Source organism: Montipora foliosa, chromosome 11 (genome assembly GCF_036669935.1).
Source record: "Montipora foliosa isolate CH-2021 chromosome 11, ASM3666993v2, whole genome shotgun sequence".
Lineage (NCBI taxonomy): Eukaryota > Metazoa > Cnidaria > Anthozoa > Scleractinia > Acroporidae > Montipora > Montipora foliosa.
In genome coordinates, this window is record NC_090879.1 from 20,161,375 (window position 1) to 20,183,874 (window position 22,500).

Genomic DNA, 22,500 nt, shown 5'->3' on the forward strand with positions numbered 1-22,500 from the left:
GCGAAGCTCCATCATCACGATTAACCTCCATACTGCTCAGTGTTCGTAGGTTCCTTTGGCGCTTCTGGATGTGTGATGATTATTGGCTTTCTTTCATTCCCATGGATTTAGGGTTAGAGTGAGGAACCTTGCCAGATCCACTTCGGGCAACGATCACAGAAATTCCATGTTGATCACTTATGAGAATTTACGAACTAATGAACAATGACTTATTTTGTCCACGCATGCACATATATTATTTCACCAATGAGACTTTCTCAGTGCACACTTACAGCAAAGACGATTTAAAAAGGTGACAGGAAATGCATTATATTTTTTATTTCTCCTGGACTGTTCAGCCGGGAGACACAGTACAGAGGTTACTTCTTACATCTTTCTGCGTCTGCTGTGCAAATGAGTGGCCAGTTGGTTCTTGATTATCCCATTCCTTTTGAACAGCCTCAAATAGGCGGTGCTCAAGTGAAATTACTTCTCCAGTACATTTTGGTTTGTGTAGTTGGATAAATACCTGGAATAAATGGCGATATGGTGAGATCCAGTTGTAAAATAAATGAACTGGAATGGATGGCAAATGTGATGCATTTGGAATGGCGGAAGAAACTGCAACTCAAGAAGTTGTGTTAAGTTTAATCTAACCCTAAAAGTTTCTTCTATTTTCAGCTTGCTACTTTTTTCAATGTCGGTAACTGTATTGTTAGTAGGAAACTGCATTTATTAACCTTTCCAACTTTCAATAACATTACCTGAGGAACCTTAAGTGTCATTGTCAGTAAGGACCAGGCAATGTCCATGGATTGAGGTCGGCGGATTCCATCTAAATTTTGGTAGGTACTTGGTGTATTTTGTCATTTACCGGTAGTGGTTATCTATTGCACAAAATTATCTAAACACGGTAAAACCTTCAGGGTTAGGATTAGGGTTAGCGTTAGGGTTAGGTTAGGTGATTGTATAATTACTGAACGTTTTATACCTTGCTTAAAAAAATTGAAACAATAGAAAAAGAGACACCAAGTACCTACATTTTCAGCATTTTTCCTCTATCAGATAAGATAACAATCGGTGGTATTCTTAGTAAAATAAAATAAATTTCCTTGAATTTGACCACCCCTCTTTAGTTTTTGGTGCTGTTACGTTAACTTGTTCGTTCAGTTCTCCTGATTCTGACTGTAGCTTGGAAGGTACAGAGTCACACATTGTGCCTATGTTAGCTTGTAAGCTAGACATGACTCCGCATCTACTAAACCTGGGGGTGAGCTCAGGGCAACAGCAATCAGGAGACGTAAATGTTAATGAGATTGACCTGATCCTAAATAGAGCTGGACACTTTGTGGCAACCATTGAAGAGAAAATTGCAATTGCAATGCTCTTAATAATCGAAGTAAATTTTCATTTTTGGTGTTTCCCCACACTGTGTAACAATATTCAAATAACGGCGAATTAATGCATTGTATAATAGATTTCTTAGCCAATGATTAAGATATGTCTTAGCTCTCTTAAGCAAGCAAATTCTAGAAATTAATTTATCAATTGCACCAAGAGTGTGTGCAACATACAGGTGTGGAAAGCCCACTTGCTACGATCAAGTAACCAGGACAAAGCCAAGCAACATATCCTCCAGAAGCTAGACGAGAGCTCGTGTCAAACAGGAGTATCCCCTTATGACTTCAGCCTACCTCCGATCAGATAACACCAGATGCTACCACAGCGGGCCTCTCTTGCTTAGCCTTGGAGGAGTAGGGGAGAGAACCGGTATCATTCCAGTGCGATATGATTCCTCAGAAGCACAGGCAGGCAAGGACATCTGTGATCAGAAGACTGCTGCTATGAAGGCACACATAGAGGGCTGGGTCAACAAGAGGCACGACGTCGTCACGGCAGAGGATATGAAGGCAGCACTAGAATCCCATGGAGGTATCAAGGGGTGCCAGGTGCAGTCGTTGAGGTGGACGCTACCAGGCATTAGTGTGTTGAACAACTTCCAGTACGAGGAGTGTGGCATCCAAGTATGGAAAGCATACAACATTGGCCCTGGGCGTCTCATCCCTTACACTGTTCTCATAGTTCCATCACAAGGAGATACTGGGCTAAGGGTGATAAAGCCATTTGGTCAAGTTACACAGAGGGGAAGTGTGGTTAAGACCATCAGGCCTTAGTCCGAGATCTACTCTTGCCAGGAGACTGGATGCGTCCTCATTTTCAAGACCCAGGCAGAAGCAGAAAACCATATGGACACAGGGAAGCACCGTCTTGAGGTGGACTGCAAATCCATGTATGACTGAGTCAGGAGGAAATGGGTGGGAATGGTGAGAGGGGTGTCGTTTGCCCCAAATGTGCCATTAACCTCATCGCAAGGTGTTGATAGCAGCAGCCCTGCCAAAGCATCTGGCCTTTGGCCATTGGGGTGGGCTCTTAAGGTAGCAAAATGACCCACCGGGATGACTGATAACGTCAAAACCTCTTGATGAAGAAATTTGAAGTGGGTGTAAGGACTGGAAACAAGGCCGATCCTGTACAGGTAGCGAGGGAGATGAAGATGCTCAGAAGTGAGGATGGAGAGCCTGCGTTTAAGCCTGAAAAGTGGAGGACTGCGCAGCATATCAGCGGTCTGTTCTCATGTCAGACAGCAGTCCAGCGTCATAAGGGTACTGATGCTGAGGAAAGACCTGAGGAAGACCTGAGGAATGGCCTTTCATGCTCTTAGAGGTTTGGTGATGGAAGACATGGGCAAACCAGGCCATCCAATGATAGTGGCCCGTAGCAACGTCTGCGAACTTGTGAATGAACAACAAGCTTGGCTCACTCAAACCGGCAGTCCTGAAAGAAATCTGCCCATCATCGCCATGTTCTGTCACTCCTCCAAACAAGAAACTGTTGGGTTGCACTTATGTCCGAATATGTATCAACTTTCGACTCGCTAATTTGCATACCAGTGTTGCTCCATGTAAGAATTACATTTCTTTATGCACCAAATTGACTGTCACGCAATCTTTCATTGCCATGTAAAATGCAAGGTTAAAAGACAAGAGCTCATAATTCATTTTATGACGCGTAGGGTGATATGGCTCATATCTAATAACAACACGTGCATGGATTTTTTGCAGGGAATGATTGGCATCACACAAATTGGTCAAATTTTAAAAGAAGCTTTCAGGAGGGGATTTTAACTTGCCAAATGAAAATATACCTGCAACATGTAACACCTCAAGCATATTCAGCGTATGTAACAACTCAAAGCGATTTTTCCCGCGAGAAACGGTAATTATGCAAATTAGGAAAGTAGGTAAAGTCGTGAGAAAGCTCAGGCAGATTTGTAAAGACTTGAAGACAGATTAATAAAAGATAGTTTTGATCTGAAATTAAACCGCCACACTTGACTGAAATAGCACCAAAACCTTCGAGGAAATTTATTTTATTTACTGAGAATACCACCGATTGCTATCTTATCTGATAGAGAAAAAATGCTGAAAATTTGGGCTAAATCCGCCGACCTCGATCCGTGGACCTTGCCTGGTCCTTACTGACAATGACACTTGAATACGCTAATCGTTTCCTTGGGATTCTACATGATTTCCAATTTGTAGTTCTAAAAAAACAACATTGGGTATCTCAATAAAAAAATTGCTTAATGAAAACGTTTTTTTAAAATATACGATAAGTGGTTAAAGCAAGAAAATGGAATGTTCATACTTTTAAGACATGTTTCCATGAGGAGTTAAATTACAGCTGTAGTTATTAAAACCTCATCAGCCGATTGCACGATTCTTTGTAGCATGTGCATATTAGAGTTCCAAAATAACAAAAAGCTTTCAATTGGTTAAAAAAGAAATAAGAGAGCAATAATTATTATAACGTACCTTCAAAGCATTCTGTAAAGCTTCATACACCCTGCTGGCCAAACCAAGTGATGGATGAAATTCCAACATGTAAATATAATTCAGAGCAGGCCTAGGAATACACAAGAGAGGTCACAGTGGAATACAAAACAACTTAATTATCCGTTTTAGGCCCATTTCAAACGTTGAACTTTATATGTGTCGAATCTAATGCAAATGAGCGAAAACAATAGATTTTTCGCATTTGCATTAGATCCGACACATGCAAAGTTCAATGTTTGAAACAGGCCTTAAACTAAACAAGTGTTGTTTAAAATTCTTACCGACTTGTATTAACTGCAATATGCTGTTGTGGAATTATGCGGTGAGGAAGACCAAATAAAGCTGCAAATTCAACATAAAGGTGAGGGCAGCAATTTTTTTCTCTAATTTAAGGTCTTACCTTTAAAGTCACATAAACAAATGTCAGGCGAATTATACTTAAGTTCAGCTGTGAAAACAAGAACAGTCTTAGGCCCAAGGAATCCCGAAAGAAGATAACCTATCTTATCCAACCTATTGACGAGGAAAATCAACAGCAAAATTCTATACAAAAATTTGGTTTTTTCAACGGAGTTGATAAATGTAAATTGGCCACCGTACAGAGAGCTTTTAGAATCTCTTTTAGAATCTCTGTACGGTGGCCAATTTACATTTATCAACTCCGTTGATAAAACCAAATTTTTGTATACTACTTCCCCACCAACGCAGCACCACAGTTTCTTTAGAAACTACCCCTTCATTCAGAAAAATTCTATACACAAGTTGCCTCATCCATAATAGTATACCAACTATGCTTTAATGAAATGTTAAGCTGTGTTAATGCATCACCGTATCTCAAGTAATGCTCAAATCACAACCCGAAATAGGGAGGCGTTCGTAAAGAAAAGAGACTGGTCAAAACCCAGATCATGTGGCACAGCTCTCTCATTGCAGGTGACATTATTTTTGAATTCTTGTAACATATGAAGGAGATTTTTATCTTACCAGAATTGTCTTCCCTGCTGACTTTCTGGACAAACTCGCGTTCATCATCAACCTGATAACAGAAATCAAGATGATCCCCAAGAGAGTCTTGAGCAAGATGACTTGTATCTAAATTGTCAGTCTACCCTGGGAGCGACAATTTCATCTTTAAGGGAAAATAAGTGGTCAGTTCTCTCTCTAAATTTGTAAGGAACCTCTTTTTCATGCTCACACACTTTTACTTAATACAATGGAAACATCATCGGCAACTATAATGTTTGTAACTACATTAAATTGAATTCAGGTCGGGTGGTGAATTAAAGCTACCAAGGGAGGAAATGAAATAATTGACAAACCAAAATCTGATTGAGGATTCGGTCATTTCCTCTTGCAACTACACCTGTACTGAGCCTTTACTAGAAATAAACTGAGCATTCGTCATATGCCAACTATCATACCTGTGCATCAAGAATGGACTTTATCAAGTTTGCATGAAGTCGAAGGCAGACACATTCTGCGCGATAAATCTTCACAAAATAGTCAGCACTGAAGTCAAATCTTGGTCTTGAGTGTATCACATTTACTATAACCTAAGGGTCGAACCACAACTCAGTTAATTTATTCCACTAGAAAATGAAGTTGTTGCTATCAGAGTGAGCATTATGTATGAAAAAAAATTCAGACAAACACGAGAAGTAAAAAAAACGTCAATGTTTAAGGTTTTGATGTGGTCTCAAAAGTGTAATGCAACTTGAAGAACGTTTGCCAAGAAAAACCAGTTTCGTTATCTGTTTACTTGCTTGGTTTCCACCGAGATGGGCCATGTACAACACCCCTTACAGTGCCAAAGAAACTTACAAAGTGCGATCATCTGAGCTGAGACAATCAAGCATACAGCGTAGTTGACCCTGTAATTTACATTAGGACCAGTGTATTAAGATTTATTTGTATGTACAGTACAAAGTTTAAGTCTCTTAGCTCTTCATTTTAGTTACGGATGGTAATTAATCTCATGTTATTTATATGCAATAAATACAACTTTTATGGGATATCTATATGCAAGGGACTTACAATGGCTCACCACTTATCGCGTGGTTTATACTGATCAGTGTTTCTTGTACAATACATCAGGGATGTGATTAATCTCACCTGGGCCAACCTCCTTTTTTCTTTGGGGTCAAAAACATGATGATATGCTTCCAAATAACAATCAACGAGCTACGGACAAAAAGAGATTTTTCTTAAAGATCTGACTGAAAGTACCCCCAATAGACGTGAAACTGGCTTGTCTCAAAGAAATTACTTGATGTGTCGTGTAATTGCTGCATTGTAGTTATGTATTGTATATCCCTTTTCCATTTCTTACACTTGTATTGTTACTTTAAAATTAAGTTATTTCATTTTGACAAAAATATCAGCAGCTTCCGGCTTCTTTAAATTGGAGATTAAATCAAGATGTAGTTTGGTACAGAATTACGTAGTGCGTATACCTGTCTTTTGTTTTCCAAATATGCGGCTTCGTTTGTCCAAAGATCCAACAGAACTGCAAACCTATCCACTTTCTGATGTCCGTAGGCACCAAGATCAATACGATCACCCTGAAACTAATGTCACAAGATACACTTAATGTAGCTTGGGGGGAGCAGGATTGCAAAAGTGGAGAGAGCACTCCCCTTCCACCAATATTATAGCTCCAGACTAGGCGTCATTATGTGGACTGAGTTTGTTGGTTCTTCACTCTGCTCCAAGAGGTTTTCCCTGGATACTCCAGTTTTCTCCTCTCCTCAAAACGCAATGTTTAATCTGATTTGAATTAAAGTTCTAGGTTACAGTGTGTGAGTGTTAAATTGCTGCTCTAGCACTTGCAATGAAGCTTCCAAATTTTTCAACCAATACATAAATCTCAATGAAAAATATGTATTAAGTTCTTAATCAGCCGAATTATTAGAATCATTTATGGTGAGTGATGTCCCTTGGTAACTTAATAACGAGTATTAATTAATTCACAAAATGGATGGAAGTAAGTGAAATCCGATGAACAGTAATTCAACGATACTCATCCACAAAATTATTTGCTCAATCCCTTTAACCCAAAAATAGTAACTCCACTTTAGTAAATAGTCCAGTAAAATTACAATATTTGAAGGTAAAAAGAAGGATAAAAGCGTAAATCCAGTAGAATAAAGGTTTATGCACATAAAAATAAAAATTAATAGGCATATTTGGAACTTATACCCCAGAGATCCTTGGCAGTCTGAAATCCAAGTCTTTCTCAATGTAATGTGTCGCCACCAACAAAAGTTCCGTTTCCAGTTGTCTGCAAAATAAAAGAAAGCTTTGCATTAAGTTGTTCAGCAAGGAATTCTTTCTCAGCAATGTTCCTTAAACCCTGTTTTAATTTAGTTCCCTTCAACTATCCCACAAAAATAAAAACCAATTAAATGAAGGTTTTCCATGAGCCTTAACTAAATTGTCGAGAGTTAACTTCTTTGTCCATATCTTAAAAACGTTATTTTCAAGAGATAAATCTCATAATTACAGCTCTCCTCGCCCGCAAAACAACATTGAGCTGAGTTATTTGCACTTCTTCCTGAACCACATTGCATTGGGCGGGGTGAGGGGGAGGGGCAATTTTGTTCTTTTAGGTTACGATCCTATACATTGAAAAACGGGAAGAGTAGAGACTCTTACTTGAAGTCTGCTAGTGCTGAGTCATACAAAATGTAATAGCCTCTTTGGTCCTGTATATGCACCCTCCCTTCTTCCATTGTGAAAAAATCATCATGATTCTCAACCTGTTTAAAGAATCAGATAGATTTTAATTCACACTATGGATCATGATGTACACATTTTGCCTCATTAGACAAAATCTAAACTTACCTCAGAAAATTCCATAAATTCAGATTGTTCAACTCTGCAATAAGTAGCACAAACACGAATTTCATTATAATGAATAACTTCCATTGATTGTCTGGCTCTGCAAAATATTAATGTTACTTTCTGGGCCTCATTAAAGAAACCACACATTCTTTCTCGTCACCACTGCCCCAGGGATCTCATGAGATTGCCAAGCGTATGCACAACATTAGTGCCTTTAGCTTGCAACATCAGTTTAGCCATGGATTAGTGTCGGAGAAGAAAACAGTATGTCTTTTTCTGCATTTCTTAGTGTTTTAGCTATCTTCCATCTACGACAACATGAAGATAGGGATTAATGACATGGCCCAAACCAGCGAACCTACCTAGGCGCTTACTTCAAACAAAGGCATGATCAGGATGAACGGAATGTGATCATGGCAGGAATTCTACAAGGTCTTCAAGCTTTCCTAGCACAACTCTCTAAGAATTCGGAACTTCAGACCAACACCCTTCAGAGCTTAAAGGAAGATCTTCTCCTCCGACCAGACAGAGAGGAGAGCGACGTAATATCAGTAGAAAATGGTAGTACCAGTGGAGATATGATTGATGTAGAGTCCGCCACAAACAAAGTGCTTGAAATAAGCAACAACAACACTGAACCGCAGAATACATTAACAGAAACCCTGACCTAGGCGTTTACCCCAAACAAAAGAAAGTCACCAGCCACAGAAGGCAAAATTGCTGAGCTGGTTGATAATATGCTCATATGGGGCTTGTCGACCGAAATGGTCAAGGAACGGGCAAGAAAAGCATCCACTGCCTGAGCACTGCAAGTACTTGTCAGTGACAACGGTCAATGAGGAAATCTGGGATTTGCTGCCTAGAAAGAGCAGGGCAGTAGATTTAGCCTTCCAACGAGCGCTAGAGCCCCTATTATAGGGATTGTCTGCTCTGACCAATTTGGCGGGCAAACTGGTCAAAGACATAACTCCTGGCAAAACGCCAGATACTCGCCAAGTACTCAATCACGTCATGGATAGTGTTGTCCCGATGAGGAACACAAACTGGAAACTTAATATGAACCCACGGGAGCTTATTAAGCAAGATCTTAATTCCCCGTACATATGTTTATGTAAAGAGGATGTCCAATCTTCCACGAAATTGTTTGGGAAGACCTTTCCAAACATTTAAATCATGTCTAAGAAGCTAACAAAGCAGGGCAGCAAATGCAAAAGGCTGTTTCTGCTCAATCCCACAGGAGATTTTGGAGATTAAAACCTTATATTAGCGGAAGCAAAGCTCTAACCGCAATTTGCCAAGCCGCCAGCCTTTTTTAGGCCATGGCTACTCAACAACAAATCCTCTGCTTCGGGGGAAAAATCCAGCCACAAACAGGTGAGCTCAGTAGAGTCTCCATGTGAACAGCTAGGCAAAAGAGGTCAATTTCCAGATATTTCGTTGCTGGATAAATTTTGCTTGAAGGTTACAGAATTTCAAGCAGGCCAGCTGGGACAAAATTTATCACCTTGGGAGTCATTGACTTCAGACCCCTATATACTTGATGTGAAAAGGCATTACCACATTGAGTTTGAGTCTGCAGCTCAATGTCTGTCAAGTCTGTCAAGCACAGATACCTAGACAACTTCAACCCTCTACGCCCAAGAAAGAGGTCATTAATGAAGAAATATCGGACCTCCTCTGTAGAGGGGTTATTGAAAAAACATGGCATAGGGGAGATGGATTTGTATCCAATGTGTTTGTTTGACCTAAAAAGGGTGGCAGCTATCGCATGATTCTGAATTTGCAATTACTGAATGAATTTGTGGGTTATCAATATTTAAAAATGGACAATATTAAAACTGCTCTTAAACTCATGCGTCCTAAATGCTTTATGGCATTGGTAGACCTTAAGGACCGCTACCACTCTGGCCCTCTTGCATTAGAGGACAACAAATTTCTTAAATTTGAGTGGGAAGGTCAATACTATCAATACACCTGCCTTCCAAATGGCTTGTCATGTGCACCCAGGTTGTTTACTAAAATCCTGCAACCCATTTATGCTTGCTTACATTCTATGGGACATATCAGCATGGGGCACATTGATGATTCTTTTCTGACGGGATATACTCACATTGCCAGCCAACAGAACATCAAGGATACTGCTGAGAAATTAAGTAGTCTGGGGTTTGTCATCCACCCAGACATTTCACTGTTAAAACCTACTCAAGAACTTGAATTCTTGGGGTTTTTACTAAATACTCAGCTTCCACTAGCTAAAGCTGCTTATGTTACATCAGCCTGTGAGAATTAGCTATTGAATTAGAGAATTGGCTCATGTAATAGACTTACTTGTTTCAAGTTTTCTTGGTGTACAGTTTGGAGGTCTCCACTATAGGCAGCTGGAGAAAGATAAATTGCTAGCTTTTCACCATTCCAAAGGACATTATGATGGGCCAGTGATTATTTCGAGGGCCTCTCGTGACAAACTGATGAGGTGGATAACCAAACAGGAGGGTTTTGGGCTTTGGAGGAACAGCAGTATCACATTAATTATCTAGAGATGAAGGCTGTGCTACTTGGACTCAAATCATTATGTAGCAATGCAAGCAACATACATATTTGCATTCAGTCAGATAACACCACCATGGTGGCTTATCTTAATGCCATGGCGGGAGGGGGGGGAATTAAATCTCATGTCTGTAATGACCTTGTCTTCCAAATTTGGGACTGGCGTTCACAGAGAAATATCTGGCTTAGTGCCTGCCACACTCCTGGCATCAAAACTGTGGAGGCAGATAGAGAGTCTAGGAACACTAATGACACCACAGAGTGGTCGTTATCTTCTGTAGTTTACAATACTATTCTTCAAATTTGCATCGAGGCTTAACTATAAGGTGCCAACCTATGCATCATGGAGGCCAGACCCAGGTGCCATGTTTACTGGTGCATTTTTATTCCATTGTGGTCCTTATTACTTCTATGCCTTTCCTCCTTTCAGCTTGATAGCCCTTTGCCTTCAGAAAGTAGAGGAAGACCTTTCCTCAGGAGTGATTCTTGTACCCCTGTGGCCTACGCAACTATGGTTTCCAGTGCGCTTTCGTCTCTCAGTGGATCATCCTCGGATTCTGCCCAACTTCAGCACTCTGCTAACTCAGCCTCACAGCAGGAACTCCCATCCACTGGGAAAGAAGCTAAGACTGTTGGCATGTGCTGTCTCCGAGAAAGCATCCTCGAGAGAAGCATTTCAGACGCAGCTACCTCAATTATCATGCAGTCATGTTCGGACAGCACCCATAAGCAGTACCAACCACATATCACAAAGTGCAAGGCTGTCACTAAATCTTGATGCAGGTGGGGAAATACAAAAAAATAGCCGGGATTCGAGTTACTGTAGTGAAGTCAACATGCTGGTTTTACATCAAAGTAGCCGGGAATATACCTCAAAAAATGAGGAGAAAATCCCGTCTCTCGGCCCTTAATGACAGCCCTGCAAAGTGGTTCAGCGTTTGTAGTGGACAAGAAAGTAATCCATACAATCCCCCTGTAGGAACTGTGACTTTTTAGTCACCTTACATGAAAAAGGTTTAAAATATATATATATTTCATTCTAAGCACAGCAAGAAGGGCAGTTTCAGCAGTTGTTCTCCCCACACAATCACGCTATTGGTAACCATCCTTTGGTGTGTCGCTTCATGAGAGGAATTTACAAGTGCAACCCTCCAACTCCTAGGTACCACACAACCTGGAATGTCCAGACAGTGCTAACTTAGCTGGCCTCTCAAACTCCCATTGAGGCTTTGGATTTGAAATCCTTGATACTGAAATTACTGATGCTTACTGCATTGGTTTCTGCTCAAAGGGGTCAGAGCCTGCATATGTTGGATATCAGCTGTACGAAAGTAACTGAGTCATCATACGAGTTCCCCCTTCCAGAGCACGTGAGACAAAGCAGACCCGGGTTCAAGACCCCTTCTGTCTTGCTTACGGCACACCCTGTGAACAAGACTTTGTGTGTACTTCGAGCTTTTGAGCGCGACAGAGAGTGCAAAGCGCGATCGTACGAGCGCAGAGCGCGAGCGAGCGAAAGCTCGACTTGTTTCCCTTGCAGCGAATCACATCAAGTGACATCATTTTGGTGGGAACTTCTTAGGATGCTGCATGCAGTGCTGCCTGTCAAACTGTCAAATTAACAAATAGATTCCATGTTGCTGTGCGTCTGTTCAGTACCGTCAAAATGTGGTAGGAACAAAAAAGTGTCACACGAGGCGATAGCCGAGTGTGTCACTGATGTTCTTACCACATTTTGACCTCTTCTGTGATCTATTACTGAACAGACCCACGGCTACATGGAATCTATTTGTTTTATATAATAAAGAATTAAACTTTATTCGCATAAAAGCTGATGGTGACGTCAATCGTGGGTCTGACCTCTAATAGATCATAGGCAAGAACCAATAAAAATCCGTGAATAACTTGGGTTATTATATAAATACTTTTCGCACCTCGCGAAATCGATCAATGGTTTGGTAATTGAATGGAGGAGGAAAATACACCAACTAAAACTTTTATTCGGGTTGCTGTGCCGGACAACATTTGCCTTCAATGTGGCAAACTGGTAGACAATCCAGCGTTACGACGAAAGTTATTTTCCAGGAAGCAGAAGACAAAAACGTGTCAAAGTCTGGAGCTTCTTCTAGGAGATGTGTTTCCGCGAGACAACGACTTGGGAACTATTTGCCGAAACTGCTCGGAACGCAACGAAACGCTGACAAAGAAAATTTTTCAAGTTAGGGCTAACTTTTCTGGACCAAAAGGAAGTCTAGGAAACAATTTGCACAGCTCTGTCGGAGTAAAGCGCTTGACAAAAGCTGAAAGAGCTGAGGTACCCGAACAAGGTGCGACTGGGCGAAGAGCTTCAACAAAGAGAAGAGCTTTATTTGCAAGTGAAGCAAGCTTTAAAATCTCATGGGATCCCTGGGGCAGTGGTGACGAGATAGAATTATAAAATGAAAGGAGACTTACCTGTAACTTGAAGTTTGATTGAGATTCTGTCGAGTCACCAACTGCACCAAGGGATCACATGCCCACCCTGGCTTCAGGGTAACATAACCTAGCCATACCCACCCAAGTTTCTTTGCCTGTCTTCTGAGGTTACACATACATGCTGCGTATATTTTCCCTGGTACAAAACATTCACATTTAGGCTGTAAATACTAATGTTGCCCATGCACTTGGCAATCTCATGTGATGCCTTGGTGCAGTTGGTTACTCGATAGAATCTCAATCAAACTTCAACTTACAGGTAAGTATCGTTTAATTTTATAATATTCTTGTATCTCATCACCACGGTTTGTCAGCAGACAAACGACCAACTGTTGGCTGACACACAACAAGCTGTTAGCCAACAAATGGCCAACTGTCGACCAACTGTCAACCAACAGTTAGTCATCTGTTGCCAAAGAGTCGGCCAACAGTTCTTTGGGGGTGCTCTTCTTCAAAATAATTATTACCAAATAATGGGTAATGAAGTCTTTTACTAACAACCTGTAGTCAGCTGGTGTGTTATGGACGTACTGGTGTGATCCAATCCCAGAAATTCCTCCTCCATGAAACACTTGATGCCTAAAATCACACAAGTTCTGCTAATTCATTGACAATGATGACACGTTCCGAGGAGGTTTCAGTAGGTAAATAAAACATCACCTCTTTGCCGAAGAGATATAACCACCAACAATAACAATGGCGATATAAGATAAAAATGAACACAGCAAACCACAGCCAAAAAATAGACTGAGACAAAGAGATAGGTTAGCTAACATACGTGGATGTCTTTAGTTTTCCTCCTTCCAGAGAAAGACCACAATCGTTTATTACTAATGTTCTTTCAGTTGATTGAAAGTAATTCAGGATTCCAAGACACTAGAGACAAAAAAAAGGGAACTATTAACATGACAAGACGAATCTTTTCTCAAAACTGACTGAGAAAAAACAATCTCTGATATGTTTATTTACGGGTAATAAAAGAATTCCAATAGTAAGATTGACTTTGTTTATAAACCATGTACATCACAACAAGATCGTGACAAACATATACTGAGAAACTGAAGTTAGCACCATAAAGTCCCTTTTTCTCACGACTTTGAATGGTAAATGTCTTACCGATCTCTGTAGGTCCCTCAACCTAAGGTGCCGAAGCAGAAGAAAAGACATGTATGCCCCTTGCAGTTTACTGGCCTGTGTCTTGGCGTCCTCATCATCCAAACCCAGCAACTCAACAGCTGTACCAAGATCAAATTCACCAGTAGTGTTGCTACTTCCACCCATGTCATCTTCACTGATTTTTGTGTCAAACTCCAGGACATCATCTTTTGAGCTTAAACTGTTGCATAGATAAATTAAATAGATCAAACCTTAAAATACCCTAGCATACATACATTCTTATAACCCTAACCCGTCCACTTGACATTTTGTGCCACCACGCTTCCCTCGAGTTTTCTTTAACACACCCACAGACTTCAAGGCATTCCACCCAAATGTGACAAAGGCTTGCTATTAAGGGTTGAATTTCTCCAACAGAATCTTACAGAAAGTAATGATGATCGATTATACGTTACTGCCATAACATTAGAAAGAATATATTTCAACCCCAGAGGTAAAAAAATAATTGCTAAGGGAGAAATATATCCAAAATTTAGAGCTGAGTCAGGTTCATGCAGCCAGAACGGCGCACATACATAACAATACACATACACAAGGAGTGGTAGAGAATAATATATAAATATATATTGCTCCACGGAAAAACACCTGCAAATTAGCTACACAACATATGAGTATGGAAACTGTTTTACAGCTGAAATTAATTTAAGCAATAGGCAATTTTCACGATGGCGTCATTTGACTACAACTGCCACAATTCAGTTTGTTTTTCTTTTCATATTTAAATTTTGTATTCCCAGTGGGGTAAAAATAACAATAGCTCTAATTAACATGAAACAAGCGAAACCTGCAGGATTCTGGTACTTGTAGTCATATGGAGTCATCATGCAAATGTCCTATTAAATAAACAGCACACTTTATCTGTGATATCTTGCCTCAATTTGTCTTGTAATGCTACATCAATGAACGAATGTCTCAGATAATATTGACCAAAGTAAGGCTTCTAGAAACTGTGCCCAAACTAAACTTTTCGGAAAACTGAAAGGTTCTTCTCAATGTTATGATCAATCCAAACCCAAAGGTGGGGCCCACTGCATTAATAGGGCTAACACTCTGAAGGATGACATTAGAACATTGTATAGCACTTAAAATTACAGTCTAATATATATTTCTGTTGAAATTATTATAAACAAAACACAGCCAAAGTTTGAAAAACATGCCCATTATTCTTATTGTGATCAATACTATGCTGCTGCTCAAATTGACACTATAACACCCCCCCCCCCCCCAATCCCTCTCAAAACGTTTGAAGCAAAAATTACAAATACATTCCAAATGGAATGTAGAAATCTGCTAATGGCCACCATATTTTGGGAGTATTTTTACTAGACTGCACATGTCCTTTAAAAGTTCTGGTTGCAATAGACTGGTATCCTATGAAAACAACATGCTTGCTCTCTCCACACTTGACCCCATATTATATGAACTTCAAATAGTGCAGTCGGGCAAAAGTGACCATTGGGAACTTAAGAATCTTCTTAAGTAGAAAATTTATTAACTTCAAGGGAAAAACAAATATAATGGACTCCATGCTACTACCCTTTGCGTCACAATACCAGCAACCACATTTCAAATTTTTACGTTGCCAAAATTTTCAAGTGCTTTAATTTGGCAACTGCTTAAGATTCTGAAAGCCTCTGATCAAATTTCGCATGGAAATTGTGTGCTTCTTTTAAGTTTGTAGAGTTCAGCAAAACATTGTTAAAGGCTTCAAAGGCTCTAATTTACAAAGCTTTGTGGTTTACCACTGTGACAGTTTCTTTTCTTGGAAACTGAGAAACTGAATATAGGATTTCCTAAGTGCAATGCAATCAGACCAGTGCTTCTCTAGCAAAATTATCTAATAAAGAGCATTGAATTCACACATCTAATTGAATTACAGTTCGCAGCAATAATTATTGTTTTCACCAGGTCCTCAGAATCCCTTTCCATTCCAAAATGGAACACTACTGCTTTAATTTGTGAAATTTTGTACATTTGACCCTGTTACTAACATTGACATCTGGGAGAAAGGGGACCTCAATACACTAACTCTCTTAACCTAACCAAAACAGTAACCAGTAACATGATAGATATCGTTGCCATCGTAACAGCATCAATACAAATACAAAAATAAACGAAATATTGACTGTGCCATCAAATCATGTACAATGTAGCTCACATTAGTGTTATATTTTACTAATACAAGTATCTAATCCCCAAAGGAATTGCATAAGTTTCTTACAGTAAGGATAATCACAGTAAAATCAAATTACTGGTACCTTTTCTTTCTTCATGTCCATATCAGGAGGCTGCATGGGCAAGTTTTCAGGCCAATCACGGTTTCAATGCTGATGCCCCAGTTAAAACCTCTCCCGGATCAGCAACTGGGTTGAATCTAACATTACTGTCTTTCTATCGAAATAATTAGCACCAGGTTTCTGAATCCAGTAAATTGTTTCTTAAAATGCTGCTGTGGTTATTTGAATTGCTTATTTCTATATGGTCCAATAACCTATAAAATTTATGATGACTTACTTAGATTTTGATTGGATGAAAGTCCTTCTCATTGTTTCACTGACCTGACAGAAGCATAACTGAAAATTCGTTTCCATACTCCAGCCGTGTCATTTTGAGTGCGATAGGTTGTTACAGATGCTGACTTAGGCTTAGGTGGTTCCAAGATTGCCTTTGCATGTTCTTTCAAAGAGGACAACACCCTCTACAGATTAATAAAGGGAAGATATGCCAATTTACAGTTCAGACTGATAAATATTTTAAAATAATGATTTCCGTAATACAAGAAGAAAGTGTGGATTATTTTCACGCAGAATGACAGGGGTTAGAACACCTTGAATAATAGGATCTATGCAGTCATTGCCAAATGTATTTTGAAAAGCTTCTAATCATTTGTTAACTGATTAAATTTAATGCAAATCTCATACTAACCAGTCGCTTCACGTGCTAACAAAATGACTTTCAAATTATTACTTTATAATATCAAGGTTCTCTTAACATGGCAAAAAGCATGCTTGCCTTTGTGGCAGTTTTCTCAGCAATAAAATCAAAGTTAGGCCTTACCTGACCATCTTGGACATGGATGAACCTTGAATGTGCTTTTAGTAACTGCAAAAAGAATCATTTTTCACTATGTATCGTTTCATTTATGTGATAAGCCGTTACATGATGTTGATCACCTAACACATACTGTCCCTTTTAGTCATAAGCAAACATTTAAGAATTGCACCGACACAATAATGTATGATATTTACTGTTTATGGAATAACCTACCACTCAATATCAGGAAGTCATGCTCTTTGTCCATCTTTCACAAGAATTTAAATACGTTTTATCATAATAAAATGTTAGCCATACTTATTTACCGTCTGGTACAAAACACAAGTCTCAGGTCACAGGTCTTGTTCACAGGTCTCTGTTTTACCAATACAGAAAGAAACCTAAACATTCATTAAGGACGTTCGCACGGAAATTTTCTAACATTGAATTTTTTCTGCAAATTTTACCATTGAAAGATGATGAGTTAGTCATGTCAGAAATGCGAAAAAAAAAAATAGGGGGTCACCACCTTTGTTTTGCAGAGAACTTGCCCGGAAGAATACCCTAAATCTGAAAAAAATTATGTGGATTCTTTAGCAAATAAGGCCACAGTGTCTGTAAGCCCAAAAATATTGCAATTACATCTTTGAAGTGAAATCGCCAGTACCAGTGAGCGGTACATTAGTTAATGACAGGGGGAGTAGCAACTCACTCATTCGGCCCTGTGTGTATCAAGTCTTTCTGTGATCACTCAGATTTAACGAATCGTGTCATCGACTTACCTCTACTTTATTTACTGACGTGGTGGCAGCGGTGTGATAGCCAACTATTGCCCCGTTATATCAAGGAACACCTTGGTAAAGAATTCAATTTCCATTCAGTCTGTTTGGAACATGATACGCGAGCATTTTGGCTTCCAAATCACAGGAGCGCACTTCCTTGATTTTGCAAACCTACATCTGGAAGCCGACGAACGCCCTGAAGACCTCTTCCAGAGACTCATGGCCTTTGTAGAGGACACCCTACTCCACGCTAACAGCCTTTCCCACCATGGTGACGTTACCACTGAAGACAAGAAACTAACTCCTACACTGGAGAATTTTACCGTACTGACCTGGCTCAGATTAATTAACCCTGAGTTACCCAAACTAGTGAAACAACGATATGGCACCAAATTCTAGCATTCATAAAGCCACAAATATCTCAGGCACTCACCTCCCAACTCGATGAGATACGCACCGCCAACGACACTAGGATCATGCGCACCGCTGTTAGTAGTTATCACAAACCTATTGGCAACAGATCCCAGTACAAGGTGAGCACATGACCCAACCGTTCGTCCAGGTCCTGCCCGCTATGTAAACAGGGTAACCGGCCTGAGATCGGCCATTTCCTTAGCAAATGCAGTTTCCTTCCGGAACAGGATCGTAGGTACATAGCTAAGGCCAGACTAATCACTGACATCTTCGATGACCCCGCTGATCCTGAAACCAGACCCCTTGTAGACAAGCCAGACAGCGCCACTGATGATCCTGGTCCTAGTCCCAGCACTCATGTCTTCCACATACAGACCCGCCAGTCTCCATATCTTGATACATTCCATGCACACCACCCAGTGCGCATAACCATTGACAGTGGCCCAACAGGGAACATGAACCGTCACACTGTCGACCAACATCTCGGCTGCCAAGTGAAGCCCAGTTCTCAATCAGTCCACCAAGCAGATGGCTCTTCTCCCTTGCACGTGGTTGGTGAGATGAGCTTATCATTCACCCGTGAAGACTGGACATTTACCTTCGAAGGCCTCGTCATTGAAAATCTCGACGTAGATGTACTGGCAGGGACCCCCTTCATGGAAACAAATGATATTGCAGTACACCCTGTCAAGCAACAAGTAATCCTTGGAGACGGGTCCATCCACCACTATGGGTACTACGTTCTTCTCCCATGTCAACAATTCCTTGAAGTCAACTTACTGAGTGATGCACCCCGCAACTCTGTATATGCATTGGAACTCCGGACCGACGCGCCCAGCATAAGACAGCTATCAGCTTCCCAAATGTGGCCAGCCCCGGCTATCATCTCCAGCATCGCAGGAAAGATACGCATCCCCAATCTGTCTCCCCAGCCACATTTCCTCAAGAGAAATGAGCACTTCTGTCAGGTAAGCGCCGTGTATGCACCGGATGCCTACCACAACGACCCACAACTGCAAACCACGCCACAACCCAAGCCACCTGTACTTCAGACCGACACGAAACACTCTGCAAACGTTTGTCTTGACCCAGACAACTTACTTCCTTGCCATATCAGAGCCATATCAAATTTACCTCACTCCTGGATGCGTACGACCATGTCTTCGACCTTCAAAGGTTACAATGGTGCAGTAGGTCCATTCGAAGCCAGGGTAAACATGGGTCCTGTGGAACCTCCCCAACGGAAAGGCCGGCTGCCGCAGTATGCCCGTCACCAGCTTCTGGAGCTACAACAGAAGTTTGACGAACTAGAAACATTGGGTGTCTTTAGATGCCCCGAAGACATCAACGTTGCAGTTGAGTACCTAAACCCGTCTTTTCTCATCAAGAAAGCCAACGGTGGTCACCGCCTAGTCACCGCATTTGCTGACGTCAGTCGTTACAGCAAGCCTCAGCCTTCTCTCATGCCCGATGTCAACTCCACCCTACGTCTTATCGCCCAGTGGAAACACATCGTCGCGACAGACGTGGCCAGCGCATTCTACCAGATTCCACTTTCACGCGACTCTATGAAATATTGTGGCATTGCTACACCAATCCCGGGGTGTGCATGTGTATGCGCAGTCCGCCATGGGCATGCCAGGGTCAGAGACGGCCCTCGAAGAGCTCATGAGCCGAGTACTCGGTGACCTGGTAGAGGAAGGCACTGTCGCTAAAATCGCCGATGACCTGTATTGGGAAGGCGACTCCCCGGAAGAACTCCTGCAAAACTGGACAAAAGTTTTACAAGCCCTCCACAAATGCGATCTCCGCCTTTCTGCATCAAAGACCAGCATCAACCCACAATCCACAACAATACTAGGCTGGATTTGGAACTGTGGCACCGTAAGTGCCAGCCCACACCGCATCGCCTCCCTTGCCTTGCGGATGCCGGATGCGGTCCTTCATTGGAGCTTTCAAGGTGCTCTCATTCCCGGATGCTCTACACTCCTCGCAAAACTTGACAACACTGTTGCTGGCCACGAATCTAATGAAACGATGCAGTGGACAGATGACCTAAGAACGTCTTTCCGCAACGCCCAGGCAGCCCTATCCAGTACCCACACCATCTCGCTCCCGAAACCTGGCGATCAACTGTGGATTGTGACAGACAGCGCCGTCCAGAAACCTGGAATAGGCGTCACCCTATATGTCACCCGTGACGGCAAACTACACTTTCCGTGAGCCCCCGTGTGTCGACGTTCCTGTCTACCGTGAGCCGATACCAGGCCTCTGTACGACAGGTATCCGGCTCCGCAATACTGCCTTTGGATTTCACCAGCCGTAATGCCGCCCCGTGTGAAGATGAGGCCTGCCAGGTCTGCGCGTTTACGAAACTCACCCAAGATTCAGTTGTCAGACACACATCCACCCTAGACATACTTAGTGGCACCAAGGACCTCCCATTCACCAGCGGCACCGCCTGGTTGACCACACAGGCCGAATGCCCCAATTTACGATGCACTTATGCCCACCTACAACAGGGAACACGTCCTTCAAAGAAGCTGACGAACATGAGGGATGTTAAGAGGTACCTCAATGTAGTAACCACTGCGAAAAATGGCTTACTTGTTGTTAAGCGCGACCAGCCTCTCGCACCAACACATGAATGCATTATCATTCCCCGACAAGTACTAGAAGGACTCTACACATCCAACTCGGCCACCCATCCAGTCATCAACTCAAAGCTGTAAACAACTGCTATCTGTATGCTCTGGACATGGACAAGGCCATTGACCGTGTGACTCAAGCTTGCCACCGATGTGCTTCCCTGCGCCTAACCCCGGAAATGCGAGAGGAGCAGTCATCTTCCCCTCCACCTGATGCCATTGGCGAATCGTTTGCCGCAGATGTTATCAAGCGCTCGAGACAGCTCATACTAGTTTTCCGTGAGTGTGTGACCTCCTTCACAGCAACAACTCTGCTGGAGGATGAACGACACAACACTCTACACATGTACGTGATGCCCTAATCCGCCTTTGGGTCCAAATGCATCCACTAGATGGACCGTCATAGGCACTGACCCTGCCTCAGGATTCAAAGCACTAACAGACAATCTCCTACTCAAACACCACATAATCACCATACAGATTGGAAATGCCAAGAATCGGAACAAGAACCTTGTAGCGAGGAATGCGGTTCAACAGGTTGAAAACGAGTTATTCCGACTCGACCCACTAGGAGGTCCTGTGTCTCCTGTGACCCTGTCAGTAGCGACAGGCCACATGCATCCGATGACGTGGCCTTTTTGCTAGAGAGATGTGGACACAGCGAGATCAATTCTCAAACCAGCAGATACCACTACACCGTTCAACAACACGAACAGCGTATCGCCAACCACCATCACAGCAAGAAATCTAAGGCCCCTGTCACCAAGAACCACCCAGCTGAGCACATCACCGTCGGTGACTTAGTCTACCTGTATTCCGATCACAAGAAAACTAGAGCACACGATCGCTACTTGGTCGTGGAAGTAACTAAAACCATCAGAAAATTTGTCGGCTCTCAGCTTCGAAGCATATCGTACCGCGTGAACCTCAGATTGCTATTGGGTTCCATCTGGAGTAGGAGACTACTGTCCGTCCCTAATCAACGATGATGCAGACTCATCATCCGAGGAAGCCCCTCCAGCACAGCCAGTGCATTCCCTACCATCTCCACCTGTTGTACCGAGTGCAATCTCGACACCTGCTACTCAAGAAGTTCCTGATGTCAACCTTCCTACTGGTGGACATGGGCCCCATGAGGACACCCATCCTGACCCAGTAATAGACTCCCCTGACAGTGACTCTGATGCCAATACCCCGCCCCGCAGGCCACACATGTGCAACGTTATCCAGCATGTTACAATGACTTTGTTCTAGACTCCAACTAACTTACCAAACACAGTAGCACATATAACATTGATAGTTTTCGTTACAAGTTTTATATTCGTTCCCGTTTGTTATTAGCATGTAGCTCTAAGTTAGCTCACTACACATTTGTAATGCTCGAGGGAAGAAGAAAAGGAAGTTACGCCAGTACCGGTCAGCGGTACATTAGTTATAGACAGGGGCAGTAGCGACTCACTCATTCGGCCCTCGTGTTCTTGTGTGTATCAACTCTTTCTGTGATCGCTCAGACTTATTAAACGTTCCAGTTGTGTAATGAATCGTGTCATTGACTTACCTCTCAATGAGCGACAAAAGTGTTGAGACACTTGGCAGTAAAATTCGATTTTCTGCATCTTGGATACATTTCCCCCCTTTCCCCCAAAACAATGTTGATTTTTCTATTTCTTCCACTGCACAGACCACAGTGCCTACACAACATTGAAT

The 22,500-nt window shown here is 41.9% G+C and overlaps 1 protein-coding gene and 2 pseudogenes across 1 annotated transcript in view; 2 read left to right on the forward strand and 1 right to left on the reverse strand.

The window, feature by feature from the left end:
- Positions 1-22,500, reverse strand: part of LOC137977834 (uncharacterized) — a 96,736-nt gene that overhangs the window by 54,945 nt on the left and 19,291 nt on the right. The window contains exons 10-24 of the mRNA XM_068825173.1: positions 16,974-17,018; positions 16,475-16,614; positions 13,857-14,076; positions 13,519-13,616; positions 13,242-13,319; positions 7,719-7,752; positions 7,530-7,633; positions 7,074-7,155; positions 6,329-6,442; positions 5,988-6,056; positions 5,297-5,428; positions 4,860-4,911; positions 4,157-4,217; positions 3,855-3,945; positions 371-508 (exon numbers count right to left, since the gene is read on the reverse strand). Of these exons, the coding sequence (XP_068681274.1) occupies positions 371-508; positions 3,855-3,945; positions 4,157-4,217; positions 4,860-4,911; positions 5,297-5,428; positions 5,988-6,056; positions 6,329-6,442; positions 7,074-7,155; positions 7,530-7,633; positions 7,719-7,752; positions 13,242-13,319; positions 13,519-13,616; positions 13,857-14,076; positions 16,475-16,614; positions 16,974-17,018 (1,458 nt within the window). The remainder of the gene's footprint in view (positions 1-370; positions 509-3,854; positions 3,946-4,156; positions 4,218-4,859; positions 4,912-5,296; positions 5,429-5,987; positions 6,057-6,328; positions 6,443-7,073; positions 7,156-7,529; positions 7,634-7,718; positions 7,753-13,241; positions 13,320-13,518; positions 13,617-13,856; positions 14,077-16,474; positions 16,615-16,973; positions 17,019-22,500) is intronic.
- LOC137975307 (uncharacterized) lies at positions 2,226-3,003 on the forward strand (annotated as a pseudogene).
- LOC137975309 (uncharacterized) lies at positions 8,132-9,034 on the forward strand (annotated as a pseudogene).